General features: G+C 42.2%; 1 protein-coding gene and 1 pseudogene across 1 annotated transcript; one reads left to right on the top strand and one right to left on the bottom strand.

The window, feature by feature from the left end:
* Window positions 1–641: 641 nt before the first annotated feature.
* Window positions 642–3,757, top strand: LOC131405843 (toll-like receptor 11). The gene has a single exon (XM_058541084.1). It carries the CDS (start codon window positions 740–742, stop codon window positions 3,509–3,511), a length of 2,772 nt encoding a protein of 923 aa, XP_058397067.1. The 5' UTR covers window positions 642–739; the 3' UTR covers window positions 3,512–3,757.
* Window positions 3,758–12,543: 8,786 nt separating this feature from the next.
* Window positions 12,544–12,631, bottom strand: LOC131406595 (small nucleolar RNA U3; annotated as a pseudogene).
* Between the last annotated feature and the right edge of the window lie 2,350 nt (window positions 12,632–14,981).

The raw sequence follows: 14,981 nt of genomic DNA, 5'->3' as shown, positions 1-14,981 counted from the left end.
TCTTCATTCTCTTGCTCACTTTCTCTACTTTCTTTATATTTTACCTCAACTAACTTTTGAAGCTCTTTAACTTAAACTCAACAGTAGAATTCACTTGAAATGTTTCCTTAGTGCTGTCTGAGGACTTCCGCATTGGAAAGACCACCAAACTTGGAGGCAGAAAACCTGGACGGTAGTCACAACTCTGCCACTTTTACTTCTGTGACGTCAGGAAGTCACTTAATTTCTTTGACATTCAACTGCCCCATGAGTAAAATAAGGATAATAATATTGGGTCTCCATATATCAGAAAGCTAAGGATCAAATAAGAGTGTATGTTCAGGTATTCTTATGTTTGTTTCATTACCATTTTTTTCTCCTCCAATCTACTCCAAAATAAGGTAGGTAAATTTGCTGGCTTATCTGGAAAGTAGCCCATTCATAGGTGAGTGCTCCCCTCCAAATAACTTAGAAACTAGAGCTAATCAACCCCAGATCTCTTGTCAGTTGCAGGCTCTTCTTGCTGGTCTCTCTCTGTTTCTGTCGCTACTGGCTTTCTGTCTGCAGGGAGGCACATCTGAGGGTACATAACTTGAGTCAAATGTCTCCTTTATATTGCAATCACAGAACTGTTTCTCAAACATGCCCCAGAACATATTGTGTGTTGTATGCCTCAGCAGGCCCAGGCCTGGGATTATCGGCTTTTGTAGGATCTGATGTTCTTCTTCTTTCCCCTATTTTCCTAGAAGCAGCGCCCAGGATGGCAAGACCTCTGCTCTCCTTCACTCTCCTCTGTCTCTTATTCCTGGGCTTGATGAGCCTCAGCTGGATGAGCTGGGCATGGACTGCTCCTGATTGCACCATAGGAGACAGCTCCCTATTGCCAAACATCTCCTACTACATCCCATTCTGTTCCTTGGCCCCAGGACTGCACCTTTTTGCATCATGCTCCAATGTCAAAGACCTGGCTCAGACCCTAACAGCAGTGCCCCGGGGTATAGAGGCACTGTGCCTCCAGGGCACAGTTCCTTTCCTGCCAGCTGATGCCTTTGGACACTTCCCCACACTACAGCTTCTGAGGTTGCAGCTGGGCACCATCAGGATTACGTCTAGGACATTTCAAGGACTGGACCAGCTGCGGCACCTTTCCTTTGAGCATCATGCTCCCTGTTGCCTGAGTCTATTCCTCCCTCCAGATGCCCTGGAGCCCCTCAGATTCCTCAACACCCTTTCCTTCCATGGCTACTGCCTGAATTATAGCCAGAACATCCAGTTGCCCATTAGCCTTCGTTGTCTAACCCTGAGGCACAGCTGTCTGACAGATCTGCAGGAACTGCAAGTGCTTTTCCCAAACCTTGTCCCTGGTTCCTCTCCTACAACCAGACCCAGCCCATGGACCTCCTTCCTGGAGGTACTGGACCTGTCTGTCAACCTGCAGCTGAGCCGGGTCGGTAGCAGAGCTCTGCATGGCCTCCAGCTTCGTTCCCTGACATTGGATGGCACCCCACTAAGTGCCTTAGATCTTCTAGGCTCAGGACTGCTTCACTTGGACTCCCTCTCCCTTGTGGCGACAGGTGCAGAAAAACTGCCTGGGAATGTGTCACGCTACTTTGAGCTTCGTGCGCTTGATCTGGGGAGGAACCAAATCCAGAACCTAGAGGATGAGTATCTCCTAAGCTGCCACTCCCTGGAAATTCTTAGTCTTCATGCCAATGGCCTCCAGTCACTTCCTTCCAGGTTCCTGAGTGCCCTGCCCCAGCTTCAGAGGCTCAATCTGTCAATGAACAAGCTGGGCCCGACCCTGGTACTCCCGGGAGGGCTGGTCAGCTCAAATCTGAGAGTGCTAGATCTGTCCCACAATGAGCTCAGTGTTCTGCCCTATAGGGCTTTCTCCTCTCTTCCTCAACTCCAGGAGCTCCGGCTAAGTGGTAACAACATCTCCAACTTATCCAGCGAGAGCCTGGAGGGACTGAGGTGGCTGAAGACTCTAGACCTGAGTTGGAACCAAATTAAGGTGCTGAAGCCAGGCTGGCTCTCCTCTCTTCCTGTTCTCACCTCACTGAACCTCCTGGGCACCCATTTGGAGCATATTTCAGGCAAACAGCTCCAGGGTCCCCACAAGCTGAGCCATCTGCAGCTAGGTTCTCTTGAGATGCTGGAGATCTATCCTCCCTGGCCTCCAGCACTGCTCAGCTTGGAGGTACAGGCAAATGTTTACATTCAGTTTGGAGTCCCCAGTGGAGAACCCTTCTTGTTCTTGGAGAACCTTACCTTGCAAACTTCCAATATGTTGCTGCATTCGGACAACAACACAGTCCATTTCCCTTCCCTACGTCACCTCACTCTGCGAGGCTGCAGCCCCTACATTTTCACTGACTGTCAATCCCAGAGATTCTTCCCACAGCTCCCTCTGCTGGAGCACTTGCACTTCTGGTCTGACCACGAGGGTACAGAAGATCTGCATCTATTTGGGATGCCCAGGCTGCGAGTGCTGGAGCTGGGGGACTTGGATTTCCTCTCTCAGCCAAGCTCAGTGAAGCTGGAGAAGCTACTGAAGGAGCTGCCTCAGTTACAGGTGCTGGCTCTGAGCAATCTGAACCTTGGGAACCTCTCTGCCTCCAGCTTCAGGGACTTAGGCCTCCTTCAGCTGCTGCTGCTCAACTCTGAATGGGCTCTGGGGCTGGACAGCAGCCTCCAGGAACTAATCCCCCAGATGCCTCAATATGTTTATTTCTCAGATATCACCTTCACTTGCCAGTGTGAAAGCTCTTGGGTGGGGCCTTGGGCAACACGGGCCCCAAACACCTTTGTGTATGGACTGGAGAAATCCATCTGCAGGGCCAATGCCTCTGACTACTCCCAGACGCCATTGCTCTCCTTCCTTTCTGGTCACTGCTCACATGATGCTGAGTTTCAGAGCTTTCTAACCAGCTTCACTCTGGTGCTCCTGCTGACCTTCCTTGCATTGCTTGGCTGTCCTAAATGGCCCTGGCTTCACCACCTCCGGACCCTATTTCATGCCTGGTGGTGGAAATTTTGTGGGCGGCGCCCCAGAAGACAATTCCACTATGATGTCTTTATATCCTATTGTGAGCAGGACCAAGCCTGGGTGCTGGAAAAACTTGTCCCTGCCCTGGAGAAGCCTCTTTCAGCTGGCGAGGGTTTGAGGCTATGCCTGCCTGAGAGGGACTTTGGGGTTGGGCAGGACAGGATGGATGCTATGGTTGCCAGCATGGAGAGCAGCAGAGCCACCCTCTGTGTGCTCAGCCACCAGGCCCTGGGAAGTCACTGGTGCAATCTGGAGTTAAGGCTCGCCACCTACCACTTGGTGGCCAAGCCTGGGATTGCTCGCCTCCTGTTGCTGTTTCTGGAACCTATTGATCGGCGGCAGCTGCACAGCTACCACCGCCTTGCCCGGTGGCTGCAGAAAGAGGACTACTTTGATGTGTCCCTAGAGAGGGTTGAGTGGGATGCCTTCTGTGAGCAACTCCGGAAAAGGCTAAGGAAAGCTGGGCAAGAGAGAGAGGATTAAGGGTTGTAGGAGAGATTCAGACATGCAAGAATAACTCCCAGCAGGGGCCTGGATGCCATCCCATCACTAGAGGCCAGGCTCAAGAAGGCAGTCTGTAGGCAATGCTTAGTTCAAGCCCACTTTGCACACTAAAAATGATAGATGAAGAAAACAAATCCCAATGGGATAATATATGAGAAAGCACTTGGAAACAAGGTATTTTTGAATGAATACCTTTTTCTGATACCTGCTAGTCCTCTCAACACAAGGCATCCCCTAAAAAGGAATACACAGAAATGTGTTCTGGAATGACATTTGCATTTTTCATAATGAATTCATTCTGCTTGATGAAAGCAACATAGTTATTTGTTTGGTTAAAAATCTACTTTATTCTAGTGGAATGGGACAAGAATCAGTGAGCTATTTGTCAGTGCTCTGAAGCTAGATTGAAACCATGTTTGCAATTGACGAAGGTCCAAAAATTCAAAGAGCTTCCCTAACTCTGGAGGCTCTCACAATAACAGCATTACATGGGTGAGAACAATAGTTTTGATCCTGTATTACACATGGGGACCTAAGCACATAAAGGTTAAGTGCTTTACCACCCTGGCACAGCTAGTGTATCGTAAAGTTTGGATCAATCCAGGACAATCCAGTACTGTACGCTCTGTGCTCTACTGTCTTCCAGGTACCTCTAACCAATGACAACTTACCTTGCTACGAAGTTAAAATCGGCAAACTTCTGGCAAACGTCCTAAAAATACACAAACACACGATCTATTTCCAAGAATTTTTTTCTAAAGAAATAAAAATCACAGATTCCTGGAAAATTTGCATAAAATTATAAGTGCACCCAAAAAGAAATATAGTTAAGGTCCATTGATAAAAATGGAATATCATACACCCATTAAGAATCATACTTCAGGGAAAATTTAGTGCTATGGGAAAAGACTCATGTTATAATATTAAACAAAAATATTGACAAACTGCATGTACTCTGATTCTAATTTTGAAAAAATCACATATGTATCCAATATATGAAATATATAGAAAGAGAGAGAAGACTAGAAAGGTAAATGAGAAATGGACCTAGAAATGGAAGTGTGGATGATTTAAACTTCTTGTTGTATTTTTCTATATTATTCATTTTTTCTAAAATAAGCATGTGTTACTTTCAAAACAATAAAAATAACATAAATTCTCTTTCAAAACTAAACACCTTTAGTGTAGACCAGATTAAGTAATTCTCTGCTTTATGGTGCCATAACGGGAGATTTAGAGAAAGAATGAATGCTGAAATCTGGATAAACACAGAAAACAGAGTAAAAAGCCATCACAAACTATCTATTTCAAAGACCATCTGCCACATAAATGAATGAAAGATAGCTTCTGTATATTGGCCCCTAGGTTGTTTTCTCCTTCACAGCAGGCTGAATGCTGTTAGCGCAAAAGCCCACAGGTGAAGACAATATCAAGATGGCAGCATAGCCAGATTTTGAACTCACCTCCTCCCATGGAGACAACAAATTTCCAACTATTCTTGGAAAAATTACCCCTGAGGGAGAACTGAAAACTGGATCAAAAAAAAACCCACAACAAGGAACAGTGCTGACTGAGGTGAAAGAGGCAGAAATTCCTTTCTGGAGAGAAAAAAAGCCACCTTCGTGAACCACGGCACTTCATGGCCAGCGAGGAGCAATCCTAAGGTATGAAGCCTTCGCTGGAGGAGTGGTGCATCTGAGCGGGGAACCATTACCATTACAAGCAGCTTTTGGACTCAGCACAACTGAAATGAATGTGGTAATATCTGGCTTTGCTGCCTACTAAAAACAACAGGGAATATCCTCAGAAAAGCTATCGGACATTAGGGAAAAAAAGCCTTTTCTTCAAAGGCCCGTGCACAAATTCACCCATTACGAAAGCAACCTAAAATCACCAGAAAGAAAAGTGCACAGTCCTTTGGTGAAGAAACTCACCTGATAGGCTCTGGGTGCATCTTGGTGAGAGGTGAGACCTCCCCGGGGACTGAGACATTAACAGCAACCATATTGTGACCTAGTACAGGCATGTTGACACAGACACTGGCAGACACCATTGGAGTCCTTTCCCTGGCCTATTAGCCCAGAGTCTGCCTCACCCACTAGAGCACCATTTTAATCCAGCTCAGCCAGGGCAGGCAGCCCACTCTAGGGACTGGCCCATCCCCAACAGCAAACTCTCAGGTAACCTGTGAGCCCACATAGGTGGGTGCCTGGATCCTCTGCAGCCAGGTGAGTGGGTCTGCCTCTTCAGGGCAGGGTTTGCGTGAAGAGCAGGTGGAGTGTTTGGGGCACTGTTGGAGAGTGTGGGCCCCCTGCTGCAGGGTGACTGGCTCTGTTTCAGTGGGTCGGGGCATGCATACGGTGCAGAACTGTGTTGATGGTGTGTGTGGCCCTGTGGGTGGTAGTGCTCGTCAGCTAAAAAAGACTTGTGCTTCTCAAACAGCCACATAGGGGATCGGCCCCACCTTCCAAAGCCTGAAACAATTTGGTGCTCCCATGCCTGGGGCCAGCCCCACTCAGCTGAAATCCTGAGAGAGCTGACAACAGCCTTGTAGGCTGGAGGCTTCCAGCAATTGTAAGTCCCTGAGCCTAGCAACCAGCCACGCTGGGGGCCTACTCACTTAACAGAAAAACTGAAACAGGTATGTGCTATTAGAGCTTGCAGCCAACCATGCTGGGGCTCCCCAAACCTGATAAAGTGACTGAAGTGTCCATAGCAGCCACACTCAGCTGAGAATTACAACCAGCCAGCCAGGGGGACAGCCTAGCCTCCCTGGGCACCTGCAGAAGAGCAACCCTGCCATAACAGAAGGACACATGTAGCCCATACAGGGGTCACTACTGGAGCATTTGGAACTGGTGACAAGAGGGAAGCCCATTGCTGTGCCTCATAAGGCATATCTTACATAAGGCCACCTCTCCGAGAAGGGAAGACATAGCTGACCTACCTAATACATTGATATAAGCACAGAGAAAGAGGCAAAATGAGGACACAAAGGAATACATTCCAAGTAAGGGACAGGACAAAACCTCAGAAAAAGAACTAAATGAAATAGAAATAAACTATCTTCCTGACAAAGAGTTCAAAAAAACAGTCATAAGGATGCTCACTGATCTTGGGAGAAGAATGGATGAACTCAGTAAGAACATCAACAAAGAACTGGAAAATATAAAAAAGAAAAAATCAGAAGTGAAAAATACAATACTGGAAAAGAAAAATTCACTAGAGGGCCTCAATAGCAGAGTAGAGGATACAGAAGAATGGATCAGTGAGCTAGACAAAAGACTAGAGGAAATCACCCAAGCTGAATAGCTGAAAGAAAAAAGAATTAAAAAGAACAAAGACAGTCTAAGGGACCTCTGGGACAACATCAAGTGCACTAACATCCGTGTCATAGGTGTCCCAGAAGGAGAAGAGAGAGACAAAGGGGAAGAGCATCTATTTGAAGAAATAATAGCTAAAAACTTCCCTACCCTAAGGAAGGAAACAGACATCCAGGTACAGGAAGAACAGAGAGCACCAAAAATGATACCTCCAAAGAGGCCCACACCAAGACACATCATAATTAAAATGTCCATAATTAAAGACAAAGAGAGAATCTTAAAAGCCACAAGAGAAAGGCAAAGAGTTACATACAAAGGAAATCCCATAAGGCTATCAGCTGACTTCTCAGCAGAAACTTTACAGGCTATAAGAAAGTGGCATGATATATTTAAAGTACTGAAAGGAAAAAACCTAGAGCCAAGAATATTCTACCCAGCAAGGTTATCATTCAGAATGAAAGGAGAGATAGTTTCCCAGACAAGCAAAAATTAAAGGAGTTTATCACCAAGAAACCAGTCTTGCAAGAAATGCTAAAGGGACTTATTTAAGTGGGAAAGAGAAGACCACAAATAGGAATAAGAAAAATATCAAAAAAAGCAATAAAATCACTGGTAAAGGCAAACCTATAGTAAAGGTAGTAGATCAACCACCTATGAATATAATATAAAGGTCAAAAGACAAAACTACTAAAATTATCTATTTGCATTATAAGAGGGTAACGGATACACAAACACAAGAAAAGAGGTTTGGTATGATATCAAAACATAAAATGGGGCCGGCCCCGTGGCTTAGCGGTTAAGTGCGCGCCCTCTGCTACTGGTGGCCCGGGCTCGGATCCCGGGCGCACAGCGACCCACCGCTTCTCCGGCCATGCTGAGGCCGCGTCCCACATACAGCAACTAGAAGGATGTGCAACTATGACATATCTACTGGGGATTCGGGGGAAAAAAAGGAGGAGGATTGGCAATAGATGTTAGCTCAGAGCCGGTCTTTCTCAGCAAAAAGAGGAGGATTAGCATGGATGTTAGCTCAGGGCTGATCTTCCTCACAAAAAAAATAAATAAATAAAGTCTAAAAAAAAAAAAAAAAAACGTAAAATGTAGGAGGAGGGGAGTAAAAGAGTAGAGCTTTTAGAAAGAGGTCAAACTAAAGAGGCCATCAACTTAATATAGATTGCTATATACATAGATTAGTATATATGAACCTCATGGTAATCACAAACCTGAAACCTATAATAAATACAAAAAAAATTAAGAGAAAGGAACCTAAAGATAATACTAATGAAAACCATTAAACCACAAGGGAAGAGAGCAAGAGAACAAAAAAGGAATAGGGAAAAACTACTAAAACACCCAGGAAAAGAGTAACAAAATGGCAATAAGTACATACTTATCAATAGCTACTTTAAATGTCAAGGGACTAAAGGCTCCAATCAAAAGGGATAGGGTGGCTGATTGGGTAAAAAAACAGGACCCATACATATGCTGCATGCAAGAGACACATTTCAGACCTTAAGACGCTCACAAACTGAAAGTGAAGGGATATAAAAAGATACTCCATGCAAATGGCAATACAAAGAAAGCTGGGGTAGCAAAACTTACCTCAGACAAAATGGACTTTAAAACAAAAATTGTAACAAGAGACAAAAAAGGGCACTACATGATGATCAAAAGAACAATAAGAGGATACAACACTTGTAAATATCTCTGCACCCAACATAGGAGCACGTAAATATATAAAACAATTATTAACAGACATAAAAGGAGAAATACACAAGGCTGGCCCCGTGGCTTAGTGGTTAAGTGCACGCGCTCCACTACTGGGGGCCTGGGTTCGGATCCCGGGCATGCGCCAATGCACTGCTTGTCTGGCCATGCAGAGGCTGCGTCCCACATACAGCAACTAGAAGGATGTATAACTATGACGTACAACTATCTACTGGGGCTTTGGGGAGAAAAAGGGAAAAAGAAATAGGGAGGAGGATTGGCAATAGATGTTAGCTCAGGGCTGATCTTCCTCACAAAAAAAAAAAAAAGAAGAAGAAATAGATAGTGACACAATAATAGTAGGGGACTTTACCATTCCACTTACACCAATTGATAGATCATTCAAATAGAAGATAATAAGGAAACATTTGCCTTAAATGACACACACTAGACCAGATGGACTTAGTAGGTATATACAGAACATTCCACCCAAAAACTACAGAATACACATTCTTTTCAAACGCACATGGAACATTCTCTAGGATAGGTCACATACTAGGCAACAAAACAAGTCTCAATAAATTAAAGAAAATTGAAATAATACCAAGCATCTTTTCTTGAAACTTGACATCAACTACAGGAAGAAATTCAGAAAAGCCACAAATATGTGGAGATTAAACAAAATGCTACTGAATAACGATTGGGTCAATGAAGAAATCAAAGGAGAAATCAAAAAATACCTAGAGACCACTGAAAATGAAAAAAACATATACCAAAATTTATGGGACACGGCAAAAGTGGTTCTAAGAGGGAAGTTTATAGCAAAACAGGCCTATCTCAGTAAACAAGAAAAATCTAATAGACAATCTAACACCTAAAGAGACTGGAAAAAGATGAACAAACAAAACCCCAAATCAGTAGAAGGAAGGAAATAATAAAAATCAGAGCTGAAATAAATGAAATAGAGACGAAAAAAACATTAGAGAAAAATCAATGAAACCAAGAGCTGGTGTTTGAAAAGATAAACAAAATTGACAAACCTTTAGCTAGACCCACCAAGAAAAAACAGAAAAGCCTCAAATAAATAAAGTCAAAAATGAAAGAGGAGAAATTATAATGGACACCTCAGAAATACAAAAGATTATAAGAGAATACTATAAAAAGCTATACACCAACAAATTGGAAAATCTAGAAGAAATGGATGAGTTCTTAAAATTATACAACCTTCCAAAATTGAATCAAGAAGAAATAGAAAATTTGAATAGACAAATCACCAGCAAGGAGATCGAAACAGTAATCAAAAACCTCACAAAAAATAGAAGTCCAGGACCAGATGGCTACCTTAGTGAATTCTACCAAACATTTAAAGGAGACTTAATACCTATCCTTCTCAAACTTTTCCAAAAAGTTGAAGAGGTGGACAAGCTTCCTAAGTCATTCTATGAAGCAAACATTACCCTGAACCAAAATAAAGCAAGGACAACACAAAAAAAGAAAATTGCAGGCTAATATCACTGATGAACATTGATGCAATAATCCTCAACAAAATACTGGCAAATTGAATACAACAATACAGTAAAAAGATCATACACCATGATCAAGTGGGATTTATTCCAGGGATGCAGAGATGGTTTGACATCCATAAATCAATCAACATGATATACCACATTAACAAATTAATTATCATTAATTATCAGGAAAATGCAAATCAAAACTACAATGAGGGCGTGGCTTAGTGGTTAAGTGCGCGTGCTCTGCTACTGGCAGCCCGGGTTTGGATCCTGGGCGCGCACCAACGTACCCCTTCTCCGGCCATGCTGAGGTTGCGTCCCACATACAGTAACTAGAAGGAGGTGCAACTGTGACGTACAACTATCTACTGGGGCTTCCGGGAAAAAAAAAAGGAGGAGGATTAGCAATGGACGTTGGCTCAGGGCCGGTCTTCCTCAGCAAAAAGAGGAGGATTAGCATGGATGTTAGCTCAGGGCTGATCTTTCTCACAAAAAAAAAAAAAAAAAAACTACAATGAGATATCTCACTCCCCTCAGAATAGTTATAATTAACATGACAGGAAATAACAAGGTTCGGAGAGGATATGGAGAAAAGAGAACTCTCATATACTGCTGATGGGAGTGCAAACTGGTGCAGCCACTATGGAAAATAGTATGAAGATTCCTCAAAAAAATTAAGAATTGAACTACCATATGATCCAACTATTCTACTGTTGGGTATTTATTCAAAGAACATGAAAACACGAATGCATAAAGAACACGCACCCCTATGTTCACTGCAGCATCATTCACGATTTCCAAGACTTGGAAGCAACGTTGGTGCCCGTCAAGGGATGAATGGATAAAGAAGATGTGGTATACATACACAATGGAATACTACTCAGCCATAAGAAATAATGAAATCCAGATGTTTGTGACAACATGGATGGACCTCGAGGGTATTATGCTAAGTGAAATAAGTCAGAGGGAGAAAGTCAAATACTGTATGATCTCACTGATAAGTAGAAGATAAAGATAAAAACAATCATATAGAAACAGAGACTGAATTGGTAGTTACCTGAGGGGAAGGGGGGAGGAAGGAGGGCAAAAGAGGTGATTAGGCACATGTGTATGGTGAATGGATTGTAATTAGTCTTTGGGTGGTGAACATGGTGTAATCTACATCAAAATCAAAATATAACGATGTACACCTGAAATTTACATAATGTTATATACCAATGTTACCACAATTAAAAAAAAGCCCACAGGTGTCAAAATTTTTACATACCGAATTGTTTTATACATAGTCCAAATGAGCAGATTTTTAACCATTCTGCTTTGCATACCCCAGGAAACTGTGCCTAATATCTGCTAGCCATAGATAAGATAAATTCTATTAACCATATATGATAATGGCCCCAAGTTACTGTGCCCTTCAGAGCTCTGCCACATGCTGACAATACCTAGACATGTAAGCCTTCTCTCTGATCCCCCTCTTTCTCCTAGGAGTTCTCTAGCCCTCCTCCCTTTCTGAGTAGTGGCCCCCATGCCTATAGCCTCTGGAAGGTCTCATGCTGTGAAGGATTTCCCCCACATAGAAATCTATCAAAGCAGTGTCCCCAAATAAAAGTTGTGTGTGCCACTGCCACCTCATGGTCATATCTTTTTCCTTGTTCACCCCCCAAATCCCCTGAAACCCCTACACAATCCTTGCAGAGCCCTCTTTGGTCAAACTAAACAGCTACTCAAAATTTGGCTCAGAGAGTGAGAGATTTCCATACACATTTTTTCAGAAAAAAATTCCAATTTCTTCAATTAATGGAGTTGGACTATTTGTATTCCCATGATATAATTCTGGGACTTTGTTGACCAAGCCGCAGTCAACAATTCCTTTTTTATTTCCCCTTTGTTTACTGCCAACTAATGATTCTTGGAAAATACTATTCATTTTTTTCAGTGTTAATGAAAACCTCAAGTTCTTATTAGCCTTAATATTTTCCATTGCACTTTTTTATGTCATTGAGATTACCTGGATAGGTTTTCTTTCTTGACACATTTTAGATGCATATCATGGATTTCAGAAAGAGATTTGATCCTGATGCTTAAATCCCAGCCTTTATCGGACAAAATCCGTGATAGAAAGTAGTCTTCTGAAGCAGCGTTGTCCCATCACTGGATACGTTTTTCTGTTAGAAAGTTATTCTCCATAGTGAATTACAATGTGTCTCCCTATAACTTTTAACTATTGTTTTTAATTCTATACTTTGAGGATTAAATGGGACAAATTGAATTGCTCTGTTAAGTGATCACCATTCCTTGGTTCCAACAGAGTCTTTTGTTCCCCAATTTAAACATCTGAGCTCTGTCCACTGTTACTCATTTTCCATACTTCTAAGCCACTTTAGTTGCTTTCCTCCAAATTCACTGCAGTTTGCTCATGCACTTCTTAAATTACGAAATCTAGAATTTATGAAGAGTTCTATATCTGATCACTGTAGAATCAAACAGGATTAGATCGTTGCCTCCATTTATACACTCTAGTAACGAACTATAGAAATGATCCCTGAAAGTATAGTCTTTATTTATACACTCTAAAGTCACATTATTAGTTGTGTCAATCATGACATTGATTTAAATGTTTAATTTACTTTTTTCTGGTTGAACCAAGATTAAAAGGACAGGTTCACAAAACAAGTGGGACAACAGTTTACATCAAGTACTAATGGAAGAGTTGTACTGAACCAAAGTCCCAACATTACCACAGCATACTTGTGACTGGTATATGTGTAGAACTGTGGAAAGATGGGGACAGATGGAGTAAGTCTTAGAAGTGTTTTGTAAATTCTTTGCACTAACTAATCTCTGTCTTTATATCATTTGGCTTCATTGAACCCTTTGCTCTTACATTTTCATTCCTAAATCCAGTGTCATATCTTTTGTGGGAAAATATAGCTGCATTACTATAAAATATATACAGATGATTCTGGTTACACAGGCAGGCCTTATATTGGAAGAAGATGCCATCTAGAACTTTCATAGCTAGAGAGGAGAAGTCGATGCCTGGCTTCAAAGCTTTAAAGGACAGGCTGTCTAACTTGTTAGGGGCTAATGCAGCTGGTAACTTTAAGTTGAAGCCAATGGTCATTTACCATTTCAAAAATCCTAGAGTCCTTAAGAATTATGCTAAATCTACTCTGCCTGTGCTCTATAAATGAAAGAGCAAAGCCTGGATGACAGCACATCTGTTTACAACATGATTTACTAAATATTTTAAGCCCACTGTTGAGAGCTACTGCTCAGAAAAAAAGATTCCTTTCAAAATATTACTGCTCATTGACAATGCACCTGATCACGCAAGAACTCTGATGGAGATGGACAAGGAGATTAACGTTGTTTTCATGCCTGCTAGCACAACATCCATTCTGCAGTCCATGGACCAAGAAGTAATTTTAACTTTCAAGTCTCAATATTTAAGAAATGCATTCCGTAAGGCTATAGCTGCCATAGATAGTGATTCCTCTGATGGATCTGGGCAAAGTAAATCAAAAACCTTCTGGAAAGGATTCACCATTCTAGATGCCGTTAAAAACATTAGTGATTCACGGGAAGAGGCCAAAATGTTAACATTAACAGGAGTTTGGAAGAAGTTGATTCCAACCTACGTGGATGACTTTGACAGGTTCAAGACTTCACTGGAGGAAGTAAGTGCCAATGTGGTATAAATAGCAAGAGAACTAGAATTAGAAGTGGAGCCTGAAGATGTAACTGAATTGCTGCAATTTCATGATAAAATTTTAATGGATGAGGAATTGCTTTCTATGGATGAGCAAAGGAAGTGGTTTCTTGAGATAGAATCCACTCCTGGTGAAGATGCTGTGAAGATTGTTGAAATGAAAAGAAAGGATTTAGAATTTTGCATGAGCTTAGTTGATAAAGCAGCAGCAGGTTTTAAGAGGATTGACTCCAATTTTGAAAGAATTTACACTGTGGACAAAATGTTATCAAACAACACTGTATGCTACAGAGACATCATTTATAAAAGGAAGAATCAATAGATGCAGAAAACATCATTGTCTTATTTTAAGAAATTGCCCCAGCCACCCCAACCTTCAGTAACCACCACCCTGATGAGTCAGCAGCCATCAATATCGAGGCAAGACCCTCACCACCAAAAAGACTGCCACTAGCTGATGTATCAGATGATGGTTAGCATTATTTTAGCAAAAAAATATTTTTAATTAAGGTGTGTGCATTTTTTTAGATATACTGCTATTGCACGCTTAATAGACCACAGTACAGTGTAAACATAACTTTTACATGCACTGGGAAACCAAAAAGTTGTGTGGCTTGCTTTATTGCAACATTCGCTTTATTGCAGTGGTCTGGAACTGAACCCACAATATCTCTGAGGTATGCCTGTATGTAATATTCTGATCCAAGGCTCAAGTCTAACTTATTCTTCAGCTTTGACCCAGGCTTCAACATCTTTCCCGTTTCCCCTAGAGGTTGGATCAATTTAGACCTCAGTTAAAAAAATACTTTCTGAGATCTGGCCAAAACTTTCTTATTGTTATCCCGAGATGAGGCCACTGGGAAAAACTGGGTAACCCAGGAGGGTCAGAAACAAACCTTGGCACATTTATTAAAAAGTGTACAGGGGACTGGAGCTCAGTGGTAAGGCCTGAGTACACAGAGTGCTCTGGATCACCACCCCCAAGATGGGCTGTCGAGGACAGAATAGGTACGGCTCAGAATGTGTTTGCTACATACTGTCCTTTAGAGACAGGAATGTTAACAGGTCCTTCTCAAATCAGGAAAGACCACAGCGCCCTTTCCAACTGCATGTGACCAACCTTCAAGCTGTTTAAGCAATATGGCCATTGTGTGGGCTTCAAATAACGGATGTACTTGAGAATATTGCATTCCAAC

This window comes from Diceros bicornis, chromosome 5, assembly GCF_020826845.1.
Source record: "Diceros bicornis minor isolate mBicDic1 chromosome 5, mDicBic1.mat.cur, whole genome shotgun sequence".
NCBI classification, from domain to species: Eukaryota; Metazoa; Chordata; class Mammalia; order Perissodactyla; family Rhinocerotidae; genus Diceros; species Diceros bicornis.
The sequence above is the reverse complement of the archived record's forward strand: the minus strand, read 5'-3'. Positions and strand labels throughout refer to the sequence as shown.

Excerpts from the sequence above, each read along its gene's own strand:
- LOC131405843 (XM_058541084.1), top strand. The coding sequence starts at position 740 with ATGGCAAGACCTCTGCTCTCCTTCACTCTCCTCTGTCTCTTATTCCTG.